Source organism: Bolinopsis microptera, chromosome 3 (genome assembly GCF_026151205.1).
Source record: "Bolinopsis microptera isolate Bmic1 chromosome 3, MBARI_Bmic_1.0, whole genome shotgun sequence".
In the NCBI taxonomy this organism is placed as follows: Eukaryota; Metazoa; Ctenophora; class Tentaculata; order Lobata; family Bolinopsidae; genus Bolinopsis; species Bolinopsis microptera.
Window position 1 is genome coordinate 8,962,914 of NC_087074.1, and position 22,912 is coordinate 8,985,825.

At 37.1% G+C, this 22,912-nt stretch overlaps 3 protein-coding genes, 1 long non-coding RNA gene and 1 other non-coding gene across 5 annotated transcripts; all 5 read right to left on the minus strand.

Moving 5' to 3' along the window:
• Positions 1-97: 97 nt before the first annotated feature.
• On the minus strand, positions 98-1,100 carry LOC134813383 (uncharacterized). Its single transcript, XR_010160010.1, has 2 exons — positions 928-1,100; positions 98-594 (listed from the first exon to the last, which is right to left on the minus strand). It is a non-coding gene; the product is annotated as an uncharacterized LOC134813383 (long non-coding RNA).
• Positions 1,101-1,238: 138 nt separating this feature from the next.
• LOC134812328 (exportin-5-like) lies at positions 1,239-8,746 on the minus strand. The gene is given in 13 exon segments (XM_063819714.1): positions 1,239-3,382; positions 3,768-3,961; positions 4,162-4,264; positions 4,639-4,717; positions 4,891-4,986; positions 5,145-5,286; positions 5,464-5,545; positions 5,715-5,934; positions 6,119-6,296; positions 6,730-6,895; positions 7,086-7,541; positions 7,544-7,651; positions 7,654-8,746. Coding segments are annotated over 13 exon segments (3,348 nt in total). The 5' UTR covers positions 8,744-8,746; the 3' UTR covers positions 1,239-2,948.
• Positions 8,747-8,924: 178 nt separating this feature from the next.
• Positions 8,925-12,143, minus strand: LOC134812329 (peroxisomal membrane protein PEX16-like). The gene is made up of 3 exons (XM_063819715.1): positions 11,650-12,143; positions 11,229-11,346; positions 8,925-10,172 (listed from the first exon to the last, which is right to left on the minus strand). The coding sequence occupies exons 1-3, from the start codon at positions 12,111-12,113 to the stop codon at positions 9,516-9,518; spliced, it is 1,239 nt and encodes a 412-aa protein (XP_063675785.1). The 5' UTR covers positions 12,114-12,143; the 3' UTR covers positions 8,925-9,515.
• Positions 12,144-12,272: 129 nt separating this feature from the next.
• LOC134812279 (myosin regulatory light chain 12B-like) lies at positions 12,273-14,411 on the minus strand. The gene is made up of 3 exons (XM_063819622.1): positions 14,206-14,411; positions 13,552-13,765; positions 12,273-13,172 (listed from the first exon to the last, which is right to left on the minus strand). The coding sequence occupies exons 1-3, from the start codon at positions 14,390-14,392 to the stop codon at positions 13,058-13,060; spliced, it is 516 nt and encodes a 171-aa protein (XP_063675692.1). The 5' UTR covers positions 14,393-14,411; the 3' UTR covers positions 12,273-13,057.
• A 481-nt stretch (positions 14,412-14,892) lies between these two features.
• Positions 14,893-14,974, minus strand: Trnas-cga (transfer RNA serine (anticodon CGA)). The gene has a single exon. It is a non-coding gene; the product is annotated as a tRNA-Ser (tRNA).
• Between the last annotated feature and the right edge of the window lie 7,938 nt (positions 14,975-22,912).

A 22,912-nucleotide genomic window follows, 5' to 3' on the forward strand; every position in this document is an offset into this window, starting at 1 on the left:
CTGTAAACATAGTCTATCCCATGTTCGATTTCTTGAATGCCATTGCATAGCAGCCAATTTGCAGATGAAATTTGTCCTTCAAGAGAAACACTGTTAATTCAGCTTTAATTTTCAAACTTAAAAATTAATTAATAAAACATTCTGAAACACCAAATCGGATTATGTCAAAATTAACTGTTGGTCCTAGGGAGAAGTCATAAAAATCCCTGACTTTTCCTTTCTTAAAATCGTCTAAGAAATATATAAAATTTATAAAATATACATGCACTTAAAAATAATATAAATATTTATTATTAAATTATTAATAATAATGTCGTTCTCAGGCGTATAATGACTGGGATCAATTCACAATGACTGATATAATATAAAAATATAGATCTCTATAAATAGCTTTAATTACATATCTTTGTGAAGTAATTTAATTAAGAACCTGTGAAATTACAAAAAATCCGTACTAAAATAATCAAAATCATAAAAACTTAATATATATAACTGTGTCCTTCCACAAATCTGTAGGTTTGGTCGGGGCTAGTTTGGTCGTGATAAAATGGGAGTCTATCTGACGAGCTTTACAAATCCTCGTCCTTTATGTACCTGTGAAAATAAGAGATTAAATTCGTATCCTTAAATATCTTACAAAGACTACATGAAAAACATCGAACTCTGAAGATTTGTGGAGAAACTAAAAATGTTGGTAACATTTTTGGCAAATCCGCTATCAAGGGTTGACATTAAAATGATCAGCCATAATATTAATAATGCTCCATAGTTAAATCTAAATGGTTGTTCTGAATCACGGCTAAAGCGAAAAACTGACAATTAAGTTTAAGTGCCACAATTCATATGAACAGAGCAATTTTCCTAATATTAGTAAAGTAGTGTTATAAAGTGTTATAAAGTTGTTGTACTCTATAAGTGTAAACAAACCTATTTCCCTCACACCACACATTCTTGTAGGGGTCGGCGTTTCTGACTGTAATGACTGCTGGGGCCTTGTCCTCCGGCAGTGTTATCAGCAAATCGTTGGGATCTTCTGGTATGTCTATCCAGATAAAGTCCTCCCCAAAGAAAATACCACTATCGGACATATCGACATGTGCTGGAATAAGTAAAAAAGATATTTAGTTACAAATTGATTAATAAATCTAAGCAATATTTTGTTATTGACTAAATAGGCTACAATCTAAGATATTCTGGACGGTTAAATAGGAAGATGCCAAAATGATAAACTAAAACTAACAAGCAAACAATGCTTTGTCCACTGAAAGATTACAATTTCGATACAGGGACATTTAAGCGATCAAATTATAACCGTCCAAATTATCGTCAACAGGGTGGTTAGTTGATCTTAAATTACTTTACTTTACTGAAATTTGGACTTTTTTTTGCGTAAATTGCCTAAGATCAATGAAATATGAGACTGTAGGAGTAAAATAAACACGAGTCAACACATGTGACAGATATTAGATGCTTCTCAAATAAGTTACATTCGCTAACACGAAAGTACAATTAGCTGCATCCCTACACTCTACAGACACTTTTATCAAACTCAATGATCGATCTGATTATGAATTAGTGATTAATTAAGACATACTTTTGGTTATGTTTAATATTAAGCCAGTAGTAATTTCCTGCTAAATTGACAGTGTTTTCAGGGATGCAAGTGGTACTATGGTGTTAGTAGTAATTTCTAAAATCATCTAGATGAGGGTATGACAAATATGAAAACATAAAATTTCTTATAACGATCCACATATTTTTAGAGACATGTTCAGTTTTATCAGAATAAAGGTACCCACATGACATGAGGTTGAATATCAACGTGAACAAATCTTCATCATTTCAAATCCATCTCATCCCATTCAGAATGCTAAGGGGTAAATTTTGAGAAATGGAAAGTCTGTTTACCGCCCAAAAAACTTCAAAGCTAAAAATTTCATGAAAATAGGACATCAAGAAATTCTCATTTCTCCCTATTATTAGGATTATTTTGCGGAATGTAAAACATCAAATACTTTTGTAAAACCTGAAATCGCAGTAATCTAAATCTCATCATTGTAAATCGTTATTTCAGTTTCCGAATCGAAAGTATTGAACGACGTTAATAACTTATTAAAAATCTAAAACATTTTATCCGAAAATTCGTAAAAACTCCTATTCCTGATCGAATCTTAAAAACCAATTTCTATTTCTGAACCCAAATTAATAAGGATCATAATATTTACTTGATTTTATAATATAGTTTAATAAATTAAAGATAATATCCATCATGCAATTACATATACTTATTACTTATCCGTACTCCTAAAAACCATACAAAATTTCGCTTAATTAATACTTTCTATAACACAACAGTCGAAACGAATGTTTTGAATCTAAAAAAAACAATCATGTAACTCCATAAACCAGAGTATTTCAAATTTAAATATTTCAACGAACTGAATTAAGTAATTCTCCGCTCGGATTCTAAAATTATAACTTATTAGATTATCTGTCTTCGGACTTTGTCATGGTAATATTCCGTTGACGTCCAGAAATATAAAACGGACAGGGTCGTTGAATAGACTACAAAGTTTTGCCCGACAATCCGTCAAATTACTTCTAAAACAGCTGTAATGACCGATCGTATGGTCAGCCTTAATAACCAAGGTCAGCTTGAATGACTGACTAATGCAGCTTGCAATGTTATTGATCGTACTATATACCGAAAGCTTTTAGCTAACGTTAATCTGCACTTTGTATCACTACTTTTGCCCGAATGTGGCGTGCACCATTTGGAGGTCTATTAAAATAAAAAACTAGCTGATCGAAATTTTATTCAATCAGTGACAACCTCAAATCTCAATTATCTAAATTTCAATACACGCCACAGATCTGACTGACATTATAGAACGTAACACAATACATCCCAGCTTATATATCTAAATGCAATCTATCTCAAGTCACTGCTATGAAGTGTTGGTATAATTAAAAAGAGAATGCAGTCCTTCTGGTCCATCCTGTTGTACAACTACCACGTCCTTTTTCTGGAACTGCAGCGGTCCCAGTTCCGTTATCTTGTAATGCTGTTTCCCAGCCTCGCTGATAGGGCGTGATATTATAGGATTAACCACGCTCTGGAGCGAGTCTCGCAAGTTCCTTTCGCTGATTGACGGAGAATCCAGATTCTTGAAGAACCGGTCGATCTTCTCCAGCACCACGTGTGGGATTTGGGAGAGCACGCCGCGCGTCACATGTGGAATTGTGCGGTGAGTAAGCCGGATGATTGAGACGATAACATTTAGGAGAGTGTAGAGGCAGTTGTCGTGTTGACCGTGTATTTGTAGAGCTTGGATTGCTTTTACTAGGAACGTGTAGGTTGCCTCGTCAGATAATGGCTGTCCTGTGGAATTAGAGACGTGAATTTTAATGTTGCCATGTGTGGGGTGACATACATAGCAGTCCGATAGTTTCACTGCATCTAAATCATGTAAATCATGTAAATATAATGTAGGATAATGCAGGATGGGAAATTAAGTGTAGGTATTAAATGCAAATATTCGAATACAGAACATGAGTAGGTAAAAATTCACATGAATAAAGTGTATATATTCCGCATAAATGCAAAATATGGCATTTTGCAGACCTTCCACAGTTATATACATCCTTTACACACGTATATATCGACAGGTGTGGTAGAATAAAAAATACATTAACAAAATACAATATCAGACGTCTAACTGACATAGCGTCGAGAGTGTCACTAAAAAATACCACATTGTACTTACCAGTAGTTGTGATAAGTTTAATGGCGTTGTGAGCCATAGCACAGGCTCTGTTACTGGACACACCATCTCCCCAAGCCATGCAAGAAAATACAGACATGAGAAGAGGACCGGAAATGGATTTCTCCTTTATCAAATGTTCCGTTATCGGGTTAAACTGTCCAGACTTCCTCTTGGTTCCCTTTTTCTTATTCATGCTGTGGATGTTAAGATCAACCATAATGTTAAGATAACAACGAGCCTTTACGAAACATAAACAATTCAACGTTAATGATTTATCTAATGTATCCGGGTGGGCTTCCGGGTTTACCATTCTAAATGTAAATATTCTAAATAAATTATTAAGTTAGATTACGACAAATGAAAGAGTTAAAACATTGTAAAGAATGTGGCTCACCTGAAGAAGTGAGATAAAAGTTCGCAATATTCTCTCGTCACAATGAGAACCATGTGGTCGTTGAAGATTTCGTCAAGTTCAGCGCTTGATTCATTGTAATCATCTGCAAGGATAAGCATATTTCATTTACTGTTCTACAAGATTACTCTTCTAAAGGTTTCTACAAAACTATTAGATACTAAACCATTCTACAAAACTACTTTGGGGCCAGAACTGTAAATTTAGATACACGTTATCTAATAAATTGTTTAAAAAATTATTTCTGATAAATCAGAAAAACAATATATTATTCTGATAAGAAACACAAGTAGATTATCAGAGTTTTGTCAGTTCTTGTAGATTAACTTTTCCTGTGATTCTAAGATTGGGTAACTTCTAGTGAAAGTTAAAACCAGCTATTTTCATTGTCAAATTCCGAGTAATCTGAGAACCATTCCAAGAATTGGAACTATTCCAAGAATTTAGATTTACACCTACCGGATGTGAGAACAAGCTTCCTGGCCTGAATCTGCTCCCACTCAGCAGAGAGACGTTTGTAGACTGTGTCAAGTGTCACCTGAAGCAGTGTTAGTTATAAACCTTGATAACAGTCAACACAATCAAGTTGCAGGGATACAATTTATTGCTTAAAAAGTCTCAAAAACCGTGATCTAACGACTTGAAACTTCGAAAATAACTTTTATCGGATCCATTTTGAGAAAAAAAAACAACAATGAAGTATTCACAAACCTGTAAGACTGGAAGACAAATGCCGAAATCCTCGAGAGGGCAGTTTGACAGATAGGGCTTGATAACGGAGTGTAATATAGCCTTGACACGCGGCATCTAGGAAATTCGCTGCGTTATTATCAAACAAATGTAACATGTCCGACATCCGTGCTAATACCAGACTGGTGATAGGAGTAGGACTGACTGCTTCATTTATCGCATATATTAATTTATTATAGTCTATCATAATTTCACATCAATAGACCTGGGCTCACCTGCATGGTAGCTAGATATTGAGCATAGCAGTCCATGATGATGTTGGGGAATGCGCTCCACTTATAGATATCACGTGATAGGTTGTTACACAGACTCTCGATAAGCTGGTTAGAGTAGTCTGTAAGAGCAACCATGTTCATCCTGAAAGAGGGTTGTGTTACGTTTCACTAACCGTACGGAAACACAATTTCCGCTGTTGATCAACAGCGGAAGAAAAAACATTTTACATTAGCATGATAAAGTAAACTTAGTTTGTGAGTAGTAAACTTAGTTTGTGAGTAGTAAAATGTAAATCAATACATGTTATGTAGCCTCTACCTGAAAGAAGGAACATTGTTAGTGCGCTTGTCCAGCAAAGTGCAGTATATCATCTTCGTTTCCTTGTCTGGTGCCAACGGACCTATAAAAGACGATTTATTGAAGAAATGAATAAGTTGGTAAGATAAACACTGTAATATTTATGGCTATTTTAATAAATCTAAAGAAAATCTGTGGCACTCCATGAGATAGAGCCCGATATTAAACGTAATATTTCCAAAAGAAATTCATCCCATCACCTCCTTATTCACCTTTCAACCAAGGGAAGTCCTTGTAAACAACATCGCACCAGAACCCGTTTATCTGCTTGTTGAGAGCAAAGACTCGCTCAAGATAAGGGAATACCATCTGGAAAGCAGGTTTTGGTGCTCCTGGCTTAGTGAACCGTTTGGAAATAGCACAGAGGGTAGCCCCACTCAGCTTGATCTGTTTTATTGGTGTTGTAACTGCTGTTATGTTGGTCGGGGATACCTGAGGGTTTGCAGTGATGAGTCTTATATTGTTCTGCTGTTTGGTAAGATACGCTTATTAATATTATTTGTCATATTTCATATCTAACCGCAATGAGGCATTATCTTTAGATTTCAATAAGTATTAAAACTAATTGTGATATACAAATGTACTCAACAAAAGAGCAAAGGAGACAAATACTAACCTCTAAAAGCTGAAGGAAAGACGAGAATTGAGAACAACGGTTAACAAGATCAGGAGTATCAAGGAATGTGGTTAGAGGAGATATAAGTTGGTGGATATATTGTATCTGTTTCTCCAGATCCGGGATATTGTTACTACCTGATATCAGGGCCTCCAGGATCAGCAACATTGACCCGTACCTGAAAAGTGGGCCAGGGTTAGAAGGTTATTTTTAACTTAAGGGGAAATGTTTAGATGGTTCTGAACGGGGCACTGGAAATGTACCCCGAAGAATCAGCGCACCGACTAGAGAACCAACTGCAGGACACGTCAGGATAAACAAACAGACGTTGTGCCAGTAAGTACAAGTGGAAATGGGCCAAGGGACAAACTTCTGAAATTCAACACCCTTAAAAACCCCAATTCGATAATAATATATAATGGTCCGAGAATAAAAATTCGAAAATCCAATGCCACCAATGTTCTAATTGAGCAGTGAGCACAGATTACGTAATGGGTAATATTTCAATTTATTCATGATCTAACCTCATATTACAATCCATCACAGTCTCTGGAAATATGACAGAAGATTCAAATGTAAAAAATGTAACGGTGTAAACTTTAAGTACAAACCTCTGATTATCTATCTGAGTAAGGAGGTTATCATAGAGGGATTGCATTGCTTGGAAGACCTCCCAGGTTATCACAGAAGGGTAGTTAGTTACAAATCTGAGCAAGCAACTAGAAGTGTGGCGATGGAGGTCACTAACCAGCACACTCATGTTTTCCTTGATAGATCCTGCTCAGGAGGAGGTGGATTTAATAGGGAATGGGCTGATATGGGATTAGGAAGTTGTAGAAATATGTCTTATATTGTTATTAGTAAAGAGGGCTTTCAGAATTTAGAAGCTAATAACAAGGGCAAATGAACATAGAAGAGACCTTTTTAATCACTTTGCGTGAGCCGTATTAGAAACAAGAAAATTTACCTGGAAGGGTGCGTTCAAACTTTTTTCCCAGTAAATTAAACAGTTTCTCTAGCATGGGGATAGTTTGATGGTCACACAACCTAAAAGTAGGGACGTATCCGTTGATAGCCGACACATGCCAATAAGATATCAGAGGATCAGAGCTGTCAAAACCAAGCAGCAAACTCAAACTCTGCTGAATAGGATCGATCTTCAGTGGTGTTTTGCTCTTCAAACATGCTGTTATAGCTTTCTCTGTGAAGATTGAGAAATATTTCCAAACATTGAAGGGCGGGGTGTCATCCTGGCAAAGAGATTCAGTTGGGATAGGACTGTTGAGAAGCGCTCTCTGCCATTCAAACACCACTTCCAGTGATTCATTCGGACACAACTTTCCGGAGAGATCAACAATAGAAATCATCTTGCTCAGTAACATATTGTATATCTTCATGAGCTCGAAGTGATCCAGGACATCTCAGCTGGTTCTAATGGTTTGCAAAAATTCTTCATCGTCGCTTGAACCAAGTGGGGCACCACCATCTGCAGGTCCTCATTTGTTTTAAGTTGGTTAAAGTTAAGGAAGTGACCCACAAATCTACCACAATTGATCTGATGGATATCCGAGGGTTTTGATAAAATATCATCATCAATTGGAGGTATTTTTGGAATGCTTCTTTAGGTAATACGAGATCGTTTCGTATGATACCTGACACGTGGTTCTCTCCAACTGACACGTAAACTCTACACAGAGTCTTGAGAAAGAGATTTGCATCGTCGTCGATAGGAACCGAGCAGATCTCGTTGCTGATATCAAAGACCATCTTCATACATTCGTCATGAAGCATGAAATTAGTAAATTGGAGATTATCGTTAGCTGTGGTCTTCCGAGCTGCAATATTGTACAGAACGTCAGCTGCAGACTGTCTCAGAGTGTTGTTTCTCAGCAAGAGAAACAGAATAGTGCAGACGTGGGAGGTTTTGTCGTAGAGTGAGGAAACATGGAACCAAGTCATGGAACTTGCAGCGCTCAGCAGGTTTAAAGCGCTTAGACAAGTCATGAGGAGCGGATTGCTCAGCTGATTGTCGCCCTTATCAACAGCGCACTGTAACTTACAGGAAATCATTTCAACCAGCTGGTCTTTACAGAGACCTACAGATCGAAGCAGGTCACTTCGTCTTGCTGGGGTTAGCTTACTGTCTAACTCAATATCCTCGACAAGACGCGCCATAGCACTGAGCAGCACTTCACCCGCTGTATTATCTTGTTCTACGTTTCTTTTAACCACTGAGAGGAAATCTAACCACTGCTGCGGCCAATCACGCTTCAGAATCTCAGCAACAAGATTAGTGAGTGTGTTTCTAATCAGAGTTGATTCTTCTACCAAGTTAAGTGTTCCACCTTCAAGCATTCTATTGATTAGTAATGTCTTAAATTCTTGTTTGTCCACCTCACTGGCTCCTGACCATTTGAATTTCACATAATGGTCCAATAACTGATAACCAAAATGTCTGATCACTACAGAGTTTGTGGGTTTGGCTAGCTCCAAGCCAATGAGCGGGAGATTGTCACATGCTGTTTTGTAAGATTCTAATGTGTTGTAGGCTGCATTCCGTTGGGATGTAGTTGATTTTGGGGAGTGGATTGTGTTTATAGCTTCTACGATGGCCTGAGTTGACATACCCTAAATGTAAGCTGCTGTTAAAAACCAGTCGATAAAAATTATTAAATTCAACTTACAGATAGTTCGATCAAACGATACATTACTGTCACACGAATCTGCAGATAATTCATATTTCAAGTAACTCCAACTGGCAAAACTTAAAATCATCAAATTTAAATAAGCCACAGTGAAGTTCACATTATATTCATGGGAATCTTTACCGTCCAAATAACTGAAATAATGAAATTAATACAATAAGAACAAATATCTAAAGAATGTTATCTGAATGTAAAACTAGATTCCTTACATTAACATCAGGCATCTAACCAAACGTCGTCTACACAGTTACCGCGACCAAGTCACGCACCGGGTGAGGTTCTGAAAATTGATCGCTCGATTTTGAGCCGCGCATTTTAGCTCACCTCCTTCAACTATCAAATATCTCTTGTTAAGCGCCGTACGTAGACAAACATCTTCTTTCGTGACTGTTTTATAACCAGATCCAAGATGGCGTCACTCTGAGTCATGCGGGGCTGTTTCATTTCTGGGAGCAAATCCGGTATGGTCATTGACGTCATTCCTAAGATAACTACAAGCAACCTCATGATGATTTTCTTTCCTTTTCCAACTGCCTTCAAAACAGGAATAATCTAACCTTTAATGTTCAACAGCAGCTATTTCTTCATGAAATGAATATAAAACCAAAAGCTCGGTTAATCTGACAACTTTAACTTCCGTCTTCAAGAATAAAAGAAATTTCAATTCTGATTGTTTTTGTTAAAGAAATAGTTTAAGATCCCCATACATAAGAATAAATTTTTTGCCAGTCTGGTAAATAATCGGTAATGCCGTCAGTGAAAAGTCCAACGATCGGAATTTTACTGACATAATCAAGAACTGGCGTGAGTCTGTGTTCCGTAATTTCATTGTAGAACGGTGTTCTGAACAGATACAAAAGAAAGGCTATTTTCCTGCGAGATAGTTCATTTGCTTGTCTATCGGTGGGGTGCTCAATCTTTTGTAGTGATTTGAAACTAAATACATCTAATCCTAAAGCTAAGGTAAATGGAATCCAAGACTTTGACTTGAACAACCCGAGAGCGGTTAAATGCACAATTGGTCGCAAAGTATAACACAGTTCCGCTAGGATCAAGTCTTTGTTCGGAATTTGGTGTGGAATGTTAGAATTAGGATGGGATTGCTTGAAGAAGATTCCACTCCTTGGCCCCACCCATCCCTTTGGACTATCATTGACGGTAAAAGAGCCGACAAGGATCTGATTGTGTTGGTAAATGAGACAAAGTCTGATGGAAGTCTTGACGGCGGCTAAAATAGCCACCACAAGCCACTTTAGAGGAGAGCCTCCCAGTCGCCGCGCGCTGAGTTCTACAAATACTTCTACACACTGTAGAACTTGTAACATCTGTTCCAATCTGTCTCGGTCAGCCTGGGGTTATGTTCGTGTTAGTAGCGTGTGGAAGTGTTTCTTCTATTACATTGATAAAAGTTGTAACAATTTAAACATGATTAATATGCTCTAATATTGCCCTAAATCGGCAAGCCTGGAGTTATCTGACGTTTCTAAGTGTTTGTTTCACTGCCAGTTACCTTCATGATTAATATTAACAATTAGTGTCAACATATACATAGCAGTTACTATCCAGTTTGAAGTTAAGCTCATTTAATAAGCATTTCACAGTATCCCATTACATTACAACCCGCCTTATGTTTAATATCATGATAATAACACCTCACCCTCCTTGTGTTAAAATCATCATTAGTCACATTAGTTTCCTTGTGTGAGTTTTAAAGTATTGTAACAGCATTACACACGATCGGGTCTGATAAGGAACACGACATTTTGTCATATTTTCGTCAGAATGACGTTATGATTCCAAGATAACAGCCCTGTCATATTTTTACTGCAAACATTTTACACTCGTATCTAGGGTGCATATAAGGTGATCTTATTAAGTAGAGGGATGAGGCTAAGTTGAGTGTAACGGTGGTGATTAAGCGTAGGTATGTAAAATATGCATATATTTTAAGATATGGAGGAGAGAAATTATTCGGTATTATAAGAAACATTATTCGACGTTTTAACCAACATTTCTTCACAACTACATACTCATCACATCAACTAATAAAAGATGAAAAAACATTGCCCTCCAAGAGTTTTTACCGTAAACCTTTTGTAACAAGGCACTTCTCACTTATCTACAGTTCTACAAAGTTCTACAAAGTTCTACAAAGTTCTACAAAGTTCTACAAAGTTCTACAAAGTTCTACAAAGTTCTACAAAGTTTTACAAAGTTCTACAAAGTTCTACAAAGTTCTACAAAGTTTTACAAAGTTCTACAAAGTTCTACAAAGTTTTACAAAGTTCTACAAAGTTCTACAAAGTTCTACAAAGTTCTACAAAGTTTTACAAAGTTCTACAAAGTTTTACAAAGTTCTACAAAGTTCTACAAAGTTCTACAAAGTTCTACAAATTTCTACAAACCTCCAGCTCCCCTCTGTCTTGAGGAGACTGCTGTTTTCCCCCAGACAGTATCTTATCGTTTAGATATCTCAATAGATTTGATGACATGTACAGTAACTCAATTATCTCTATCGGCACTCTGAAGTGTAGAGGATATCAGTTACACACTTGTAATTGTTCAGGATCAATTACACTGAGATCAATTACACTGGTAGTTGGGTAAGGTTTCACTTACATGGGACAGAATCAGTGGCAGATTGTTCAACAAATTGGGTAAAATATTTAGTGTACATAACTAATGATAAAAGATGAAATACAACCCCACTCCGACAACTCACTATTCACATCCTCATACTAAAATACACTGCTTATCTATGACAGATGTGTTACACAAAAACACAATTCCTACTCAAACGTCAAAAAGTAATATAAAAAGCATAACCTGTTAGTAGCAAGATATGAGAGAGTAGAAAGAAGTGACTCAGCCCCTCGATACATGTGCGGGTCTGCCCTGACCAGCGCAGTGTACCTCTTTAACAAGTGCGTTACTGTAGCAGTCCCGTTTATACAGGACATACTGTGTATCTGTGCTGAGATTCCTGTATCACTGCACTCAGTAGGTGTGTTACTATAATCTACAGGCTCGGTGGTGATTCCCATGCTACTGGACTCAGAAGACGTGTAATCAACAGGCTCTGGTTTCTCTAATTCTGACATCTGTTCAGTTGAACTGAGTTCAGGCTCGGGGGATGTTGCTCTGGGGAGTGGTTCCGGGGATGTTGCTCTGGGGAGTGGTTCCGGGGATGTTGCTCTGAGGAGTGGTTCCGGGGGTGTTGCGGAGGGTATCTCCCCCGAGGATGATGGTCTCTCGTTATCTTGGGGTGTTGTGTCTCTGATATCATTCATTGTGTGTCTGCTATGTGATAGTTATATAGTTATTGGGTAATTATATTTACATTTAAATTATCCGACGATATGTATTTTGCATTTAATTATGCATCTATCTTGCACTTATTTAGATTTGCACTACTGTTGAACTTTTTCGACTCATGAAATAATACACAGTTTATTAAGAGTAACGTTGGATAATTGAATATATTCAAGTGGGAAAAAGAAGTGTTTCCATATTTCCATATTGTAATCAACGATATATAAGCATTAATAAACATTAAATTTACAATGGTCAACGAATAAATGATACAATAAAATAACGTCCATCTCCCAATATATTCTTGTCTAGATACAAAGTTATTTTCTGAGGTGTATCACTGGCCAGCAGCACTAAAATAAGTAACGTCTGAGTTCTGTGTGATAATTGATAACTATTATAACAGTAAGTAGATGTCTGATGAAGAGTAAATGTGATCAGGAAATACTTATATGGATTATTCTGTGTAAATTCCGACGTAATGGAGTTAGTTCAAATTGAACAGTGTGCTTTTTATTTACAAATGATCAGGCAGTATAAATCGTAAAGAGCTAACATGCCTACTCATAATAAAACCATACAAAGAATTAAAGAATAGTAATTCTTTTTGAACCATATAATATCAACTAACAATCTATTGATATAACAATACCACTAAAATATTCATATTGATTACGATTGCTGATTATTTTTGACAAATTTTAAGTCGAAACATTTCTGACGAAATTTCTCAACTTATAAATCAATTTTGAAGTCTAATCAAATGTAAGGAGAGTAACCAGCCGGTTCAGGAAAGTCGAGTTGACAGTCATCAGTCTTAATGTACACTACTAATTACATGATTACGCTTAGTAATAACATTATTATGTGCATATTTTGCATAGTAATAACATTATTATGCAAATAATTCGAGCCAAACACCCTATTCGTCTTTGGATCCGTGCTTGATCAGTCTGACGAAAGCGTTATAGTCAAACATTCCGTTGTTATCGATGGGAGCTCCGCGGAACATCTCATCTACTTCCTCGTCGGTAAACCTAGGTGAAAATATTTACTATTTAGTTGAATTATTGGGAGAAAATGTTAGAAGTAGAAAACAATTCGATGTAGCTAACATGAGGGGTACATATTATCTTCAGTGCCAATTTTTTCTTACCAAATGTTCAGTTATTTCTTACCTAATATTCAGTTAAATTGAGGATACTGGGTGTAAAATCAGTTAATTGTTTTAAAACATCGCTCCTGATATTTTAAGTCATCATTCCTGCATATTAAAATCTGACGTAATCTAACATTGAATCAGTAGTCTACATTATAGACTATAATTAAACTAACCTGTCTCGCATAGTACAGAGCAGGCCGGGTTACACTAGTATACTGTATAATATATAGATTATAGACTATAACTAAACTAACCTATCTCCCATGGTACAGAGCAGGTCTCTCAATGTATCCTCATGTATCGTCCCGGTCGTTTCCTCGTCAAAACATTGGAACGCATTCTTTATCACGTCCTCAGGATCTGTTCCATTCAGCTTCTCTCCAAACATGGTGAGAAACATGGTGAAGTTGATGGGGCCAGAGGCTTCGTTCACCATTGCTTCAAGGTTGGCGTCAGTTGGTTCTTGGCCTGAAACACGTTACATGAATTAAATTTAAGTCTTGTATAGAGTGAGGATCATGCAGGGAACTGTATTAATAAAGCTAGGAAAATTGAGGAAACTAGAAGCTCCTTTTTTAGGTAATAAACTGCAATCTATGTAGTATTATGGAAAAAGGCAGCACAATAGTTTCTATACAAGTAACATTGTCAGATAAACAAACTAAGTGAATTTTCAATGTATTTCCTTCAATGTGCATAAAGTTGAACAAGTAATAGTTTATCAGCCACATGGAATATGGCAGCTTAACTGTTGAACAAATGACACAAAATCTTAATGGGAGAGAATTTTGCAGATTCTTATTCCTTCCCATTATGACGTTGTATCATTTGTCCAGCAGTTAAACTGCTAAACGATGAAATAAACATTTGTCATTGTATATTCAAATAAACACCAAAACAATGCATACCAAGGGATGCCAACATATCATGGAGATCTTCCTTGCAGATGAATCCATCATGATTCTGATCAATCATATTGAAAGCCTCTTTGAACTCCTGGATTTGACTTTGATCAAACATAGCAAAGACATTGCTGGTAGCTCTTTGGGCCCTCTTCTTGACACCCTTCTTTGCTCGCACACGACTTGAAGACATGATCTAAATGTAATACATTATAAATTGTGTGAAAGATAGTTGTCAGTATAATTACAGGTTAATAACTTATACACAGAGTAATAAGTTCAAAATGCTGTGAGGAAGTGTTGATTATGTTGAAATTTCAAAGCGACAATAGTGCAACTGCAAACATCAGAAGTAATTTATCGAATTACAAAATAATTGTGATTATAATGCATAAAATCACCATTCATGTTTGCTAATTACTTCGTCCAGCAAACAATGCAATATCCCATTACAAATGATGACAATACTCGGGTGAGTACAACTCATGCTGTTTGTAACAGCAAATTTCAATTGAAATATTGGGATAGTCATAATAACAAGGTGATATTTTATATCAGATATGGAGAAATATGAATGAAACAATGCTGTATTTAACAAGTATTTTTGTTTAAACAATAGATTAGTCAAGTTTAAAAGTCAGTCTACACTACAGCAGAAGTTTTATTTTGAGATGGGCCTTTGCACAAAATGTTCGCGTTTGGCAGGATTCGAACCTGCGCGGGCAGAGCCCATTTGATTTCGAGTCAAACGCCTTAACCACTCGGCCACAAACGCCTGTCCATAATAAAAATGTCCTTTAATTTATACCCACACTTGCACTAGCTCCCATTCACAAGTTTGATGAGGTATGCACACAGCTGTTGAAAATAACAAACCTAGTTGGTTGGGGAGTTTGTACTCTTCTGAATCCCATGATTGATGTTGTGCATGTTCTCGGTAAATCGAATCGCAATCTGCCTCAGATAAAGGACATCACATCACAATACTTTTGACCTTCCTTAAAGCTCATTTTTCAGCTGTTTTAAGAATTGAGATGCCTTCGATGCCATTTTTTCTGTCAAACTGAAATCGAGTGGGGTGAAGTCTGAAGGTATCTTTTTCAACATCTAGGACTTTAACATGTATGTATGTATGTATGTATGTATGTATGTATGTATGTATGTCGACAGAGGGCAGCGCTAGGCCCGCTGTGGTGCCCTCAACCTACTTTTAGATTTGAGGGTCACAACGCAGGCCGGTGAGCTGAACACTGGGCACGCGCGCGTAATAATAGAGCTCAAACAGGTAATAGACCCCGCGAGCATATAGAATCAGGATTTTACAGGAAATGGTCAGCCGGCCCTGTGAAGGTGAAGGATGCGTGCAAAACTGAGGGCTTGAAGCGAGTGTATTGTGGTGCTAGCGTACTCTGATAAGTGAAGTAGTCCGAACCAGGTAGCTCACCTGATCCGCGTCGCGGGGGGCCGTTCCAATTTACGGATGTACATGGGGAGATATGTCGACGCTCGTGAGTGAATGGGGAATAGCTGATTTGTGCAAAGGTGATGTGTGGGTTTAGCAATCATATATGATCATGTAGAATGTGTTGCAAAAACCATCCTAATTGAGGTTAATTGGTTAGCGTATGTAGTGAACTTGTGGGAACTGACAATGAAAGAACGAACGCTAAGATAATTTTGGGAATGTAGCATAGGCAGTGATAGATTCAAGGTTGATGGAGATAATTAAAACAACGAGGAGAGCTGCAATTGTAGAAAGTGATAGTAAATATTTGTATGTGAATCTCAATTGTTTGTGAATCCTCTTTATCGACACTAGGCAGAGTATGATGCTGAGGCGAAGTTCGGGACTGATCTGGTATCATCTTCCTTGAGTTTACTAATCTTGATCAACCTGGAGTGATGGAACGTTCTGTTAGAATCTTAATTCTATTTGTAGCTTGTTTTTGTACTTCATATTACTAACCCTGTATCTCACTTTAGCAAAGGTTTAGTTCCAGTGATTGTATATACAGTGTTGGGGTAAAGGGACTCCAGAAGGCAGACAAGGCTCGACTCCAGACTCTAGTTGAAGTAACAGAAGAGAGAGGAGTGTCCAGTGTTTAGTTGACTCCAGACTCTAGCGTAGCAGAAGGGAGAGGAGTGACGTTGTCGACTCCAGACTCTAGCGTAGCAGAAGGGAGAGGAGTGACGTTGTTTTAGTGATCCCACAGATTCCAGTCGACAGATACTATCTGTGTTCTGTGACGTGGAAAGAGTGGTAAGTAGTTTATAGTTATAGTTTAGTAGTTTAGTCTAGGAGTTCCCGCTTCCTCTTTCACTTTCATTTATAGTTTCACGTGGATTACCTTTCACTTTACTCACGGTAGTTTTCCCCCAGGGTTTTGTTTTATAGTTATCAGTTCCAGTTTTACTTGAAGTCCTCATCATTCAGAAGTCCCTCATATAGTAAGAAGAACATCATCATCAGGAGTAGTAGTTTTAATTTAATAGTAGTTTAATCTAATAGTAAAAAAGACATTGTTTAGTTTAGTATTGAAATGTGTTTTAACTATTAGTCAGAGCAGAGTAGTGTGAGTTACTGAGTCACACCATATCAATCATTCACTATTTAAGAGAGTACATTGTAGAGTAACAAGGTTACTTTTGACACAAGATTTGTATAACCTCTTTATTCATCTAATTTGTATTTATAATAATTGAGTATTATTTGTTATTTAATTAACCCAAGAACAGGGTTCCAACAGTGGTAGCAGGAAGAACTACGTTACACCGGACCGTTTTTCTTTTTTGTATATTTAAACTAACACATTAACACCTAACACTAGATTTCAGTTTTCATCATGGGAGGTGATAAAGTACCTGTTCTTGATGAGAAGGCCAACTATACAGATTGGAAACGGAGAGTTCAGTGGTGGAAGAAGGTGACCACCGTCAAGCCTGAGGCAGGAGCAGCTGCATTAATCATGAATATGTCTGGAAAACCAGAAGCTGTTGCTATACAGCTGGACGTGGAAGAATTGTCCAAAGCAGGAGGAATAGATGTTCTCATTGCTGAGCTGGACAAGTTATATGAAAAAGACCAGACTCAGTCAGTCTTTACGTCCATTGACAGCTTCATGAACTACAGAAGACCCAAGGAAGTGCCCATGGAAGAGTATGTGAGAGAATTTAGCCATCGTTACAAGAGCCTTGTGCAGAAGCGTGGTGCTACTGTGGTATTTGAAGATGGAGTACTAGCGTACTTCTTATTACATCATGCTAATCTCTCGGACCATCAAAAGACGTTAATCAGGGCAACGGTCTCTAAGTTAAGCTACGAGAATATGGAATCCCAGCTTAAGAGAGCATACGGAGAAGATTATACTAATACATCTTCTTCTTCATCAAGCGCAAGCGGCGCAAGCGATGAAACATATTCCATCGGAAAACCAAAGATTAAAGAAGAGCCTGTAAATACTTATTTTCAACAGTACGACATCAACAATTCAGAACATTTTGGTGAGGACCAGAGCAACCAGGAGGAAGACCCTCAGAAAGTTTTTTATCAACAAAGACACCACCAACACAGGGATTTTTATTCATCTAAGAGACCTTTCGGACAAAGACCCTTCGGACAAAGACCTGCGTTTCAAGGACAGAGTTCAGGAAACGTGTATCAACAAGCTCCATTTAGATCCAGACGAGGAGCACAAGCCCAACAATCAGGACCCTTACGTTGTCATATTTGTAAGGAAACAGACCATATGATGAGAGACTGTAAGTACAACACATTTGGAGAGAAGAAGCTTACATTCTTTGAGTCTGACTTTAAACTAAAAGATGAAAACAAGTGTATCACGTACCTTATGGGAGAAGCGACAAATAAAGCACTTTTAGATACAGGTGCTAGCTCCACAGTGTGTGGAAAGAAATGGCTGACAGTCTTCGAGGAATCTCTCACATCAGCTGAACATGAAGAGGTCAAAGTGACTCCTTGTGAGAAGAATTTTTGTTTCGGGGATGGAGATGCAGTTACAGCCAGGATACAAAAAGCACTCCCAGTAACAATATGTGGTCAGAAAGTAACTTTAAACGTGTTTATTGTGGAAAATGATATTCCTCTGTTACTGTCTAGAGAGTCCATGAAAAAGATGAAGATGAAGATCGATACTGAAACTGACAAAGTTTATGCTTTCGGAGGAGAAGAGAATCTAGTGATCACTAAGTCAGGACACATGATGATACCCATAGGACGATGTGAAAGGTCTATCAGCCAAACAGAGTCTGGAAGAACTAATCATGCAACAGAAATTAAGGTCCGTCCTGTTTTAGAGGAGAAGATTACATCGCCATGGTCACTAAGTGACGATGAAAGTGATCAAGAGGAGGAGTTAGAAACATTCAGTGGAGCTGACAATGAGAGTGTGCAAGACAATGAGCCAGAAATTGAGCCAGATAGTGAGCTAGAGGACCATGGAGTTGTGAGCTCAGTTTCAGGTAATGTGGATCAAGACAGTGAGCCAGAAATTGAGACAGAAATTGAGCCAGATGACCATGGAACTGTAAGTTCAATTTCAGGGAGTGTGAATCTGTCAGATCTGTCAGTGAATCAGTCGGATTGGGAAAGTGTGTGTCAAACCAGAACAGGCGTGGGTGTAAAGAAGAATGACATTATCAGGTTCAGATCCTCGGAGAGTGATGATTGGAATAATGCCTTGGTGATAGGTAGAGCCGGGAAACCTACAGGGAAGAACAAAAATCTTTACAATGTACGACTGGACGAGTCAAACGGTGAACCCGTATCAGTTGAGTTGGATAACTCTGTACAAGTGCAGAGGTTAAAGATTGTTCAGGATGTCTCACGAAGAGAGGTGCAGTTTTCAGCAAGCTCGCTTAAGTCATAGATCAAGGATACTGTGAATATGTCAGAGAGAGTATAACTGTTTTGGACTTTATGTTGTAGAAAGAGATTGAATATTTTTGCTCGGATTATTTGTTGTTTGAAATGTCAATTTGGTTAAACAATAACTTTTTAACGTCATTTGTAATAACTTTTAACTTTAAATGTGTGTGTATATATTAGTATTGTTAGAATTACCAATTTGTAACGAGTCATTTTTACATTTTTCACCTTTCAGAGACTTTTAACCATGCACGAAGTGTTTGTATTTAACAGATTTTAATTTTTTAAACATTTGTAACTCTTTACACGTATATTATTTTTGTGTTTTTATGTTCTAGAGAAGTTTCTCGAACAGAAGTGTTGGGAAGGATATTTTGACAATTTTTTGTCGTTAAGTTCATATTTTTTACTGAAGAATGTAGTAAGTTGGGAATGTTTGATGAAAAGTTAGTGAATCCCATTTTTAGGAACCAGTCTATCCTTTCTTTTCTTTTCTCTTAGTCTGGTAACTGAACTTTGGTTGTATTTGCTAAATTTTCAACAATTTTGGGAGAAAGATAGATTAGTTAGCGAATTTAGACGTGTGTACCAGCTTTAGCGCTCCTTTTCTTTGTGTTGTAGCGCACGGTCACATTTGTCAGTTGATTTGCTAAATTTTCTATTACATGGTGTAGAGATAATAAGGATTATTAGATACAATTTAAAGTACATTTTGTACGTGACATGTGTAATAAAATTACCGCTAACAGAATATTTCAGATTCCTACTTCTAAAAGTCTAACATTTCAGTTTCAAACTTACTTTTCAGAAAGACGATCCTTTTCTTCTCAAAGACATGAAAGTGTTTACCTGATATTACTTTATTAACTTGCATCTTCTGTAGGAAGTGTTGACAGGGGATGTTTGGTATTTTCTGTTGGGATGAGCTAGGAACAGATTGCTCAGCGTGAGTTTGTTTTATAAGAATGCTGTCGTTTCGATCAACATGCTATTACATGTTCTTCACTGATCCCGAGCCTTTAGGGACTCAGTTTGAACCTGTTTTTAAACGACAGAATTCATGTATTTTACGTTTTAGAACTGTTTAGTACAGTGGTGTGTGTCAATGATTTGTTAGTGACTCATTATTGACTCTCTAGAGGTTGTGTTTAAAGCTTGAATAGCTCCTAATATTTAGTTTTAGTACGCAGTGTTTCTGTCATTACGATAACTCGATACAGAAATCTCTAAAGATCACACTTGTTTACAGTGTTGGACGGGTATTTTTTTGTGCACCTGTCAGTCTTGGAACGATGTTTCAATTCCGTTCATAGAAAAGAGATTTTCGTATTAAGAACTTTGATAGTTATTAGCTAATAGTTAGACTGTATTAATTCTATCGGACGTTTTGTACAAGTATTATATCTCTCAGATCTCACGCTCAGCGTGGAAGGCAGTCATTTTAGCCACTAGCCTGTTTTACAGCGGATGTTTTTCCCGCGTTAACAGAGATTTAATCCACTTGTACCACGTGACTCGCCGAATATGGAATAATCGTTAACTGCTTTTTTAGTTATTTGCTTTTATGACAGTGGACATGACACGTATTAGATTTGCCTTTGTTTGAGCCGCGCATTTGTAGCTCAAACTCATAGAAAGTATCTTTTTCGTTTAGCGCGCACGACACGTTTTTGTGTTGCGTGTGGGGATTAGAATATTCTTAACTCTACGGTTTTTGCTAGAGTTTATTTCCTAATTTTAACTCGGATAGTCGGATAGTATTTTTTAACAAAGAAAGTATAGGGAGTTATGACTTTAAGATTGTAAAAGTCATGAGTTAAATTATTAGTAAGTACTTTTTCTTTTTTAAAGTAGGGGGAATGTTAGAATCTTAATTCTATTTGTAGCTTGTTTTTGTACTTCATATTACTAACCCTGTATCTCACTTTAGCAAAGGTTTAGTTCCAGTGATTGTATATACAGTGTTGGGGTAAAGGGACTCCAGAAGGCAGACAAGGCTCGACTCCAGACTCTAGTTGAAGTAACAGAAGAGAGAGGAGTGTCCAGTGTTTAGTTGACTCCAGACTCTAGCGTAGCAGAAGGGAGAGGAGTGACGTTGTCGACTCCAGACTCTAGCGTAGCAGAAGGGAGAGGAGTGACGTTGTTTTAGTGATCCCACAGATTCCAGTCGACAGATACTATCTGTGTTCTGTGACGTGGAAAGAGTGGTAAGTTGTTTATAGTTATAGTTTAGTAGTTTAGTCTAGGAGTTCCTGCTTCCTCTTTCACTTTCATTTATAGTTTCACGTGGATTACCTTTCACTTTACTCACGGTAGTTTTCCCCCAGGGTTTTGTTTTATAGTTATCAGTTCCAGTTTTACTTGAAGTCCTCATCATTCAGAAGTCCCTCATATAGTAAGAAGAACATCATCATCAGGAGTAGTAGTTTTAATTTAATAGTAGTTTAATCTAATAGTAAAAAAGACATTGTTTAGTTTAGTATTGAAATGTGTTTTAACTATTAGTCAGAGCAGAGTAGTGTGAGTTACTGAGTCACACCATATCAATCATTCACTATTTAAGAGAGTACATTGTAGAGTAACAAGGTTACTTTTGACACAAGATTTGTATAACCTCTTTATTCATCTAATTTGTATTTATAATAATTGAGTATTATTTGTTATTTAATTAACCCAAGAACAGGGTTCCAACACGTTCCGCTAGAATTTTGCATCATATGTAATGGTACGTGAAACTCTTTCTTTGTGATGAAAGGTACCCTTACCAAAAGAAAGGTCATTCAAACAATATATATATACATTCAATTAAATCCAGTGATGCAATCCAACCAAACCTTGGCCTTACTGCCTGGTGATATTACTATAGGTGATTGCGTCTTCACAGCTTGTTGAGCTTCGCGCACGCTCGTAAGTTCGTTGCATTTGCACGCTTCAAACATTCCAAGAATGCAATTGCACCACGCACCACGAAATATATTCAGCCAATCAGAGAACAAGAATCCGCGAAGTTAAAGCTGCGCACTTTTATTCGGCCCAAAATCATACTTTTCGCGATAAATCAAAATCTATTATGTCTGAAAACTGGCCACGGGCCTAAATATTACATAGGGGTACATATCAATCAATTACAATTCATTAACATTACCAATATTAAAAACTATCGAAAATATTCAAGAAAGTATTCTCTAGCCAAAGGGCTCAATATTTAAATCTAAATCTATTATGTCCCACATTTTGCTCCTGGTGAGCTAACTTTAGTTTTACGAAGCGATAATTTTGTTGAAAACAGAACTTTCGATTTCTTTTACTTCCAAATTTAGGCCCTTATCAGTAAGGTTTCTTGGGTTTGGTTGAGCACAATGCTAAGTATGCTCGTTAGAAAAACTATGAACAATGAACATGCTAGCTTTCTTTATTTGTGTAAGTCGCGTCGGCAGACATTTTGGGTTGTACTGGACGTAACAAGTTTATTAGCGGATGTCTACTTATATTTATTATGATATCATTATTCATTGTAATGGCAATAAAGTTTAAATTTTGTATTACTTAAATTTTGTTTTACTTAATGCACGTACATTGTACGTAGATAGTTCATCTGAGTCAGCTGAGGTACTTGCTAGTGCCTTTAGTTCTGTGTTTGTGCGTGAACCACCTGGCCCTCTTCCCCAAAATGAGAGTTATAACAAAGAGGTGATTGATGATATGGAAATTAGCAGTTCTGATATCAAGAAGCAGCTTTTAAAGCTTAATGTTTTTAAGAGTTCTGGTCCGGATGGCGTTCATCCAAAGTTGTTGAAATCCTTAGCATACGATGAAATGTTTGTTGAA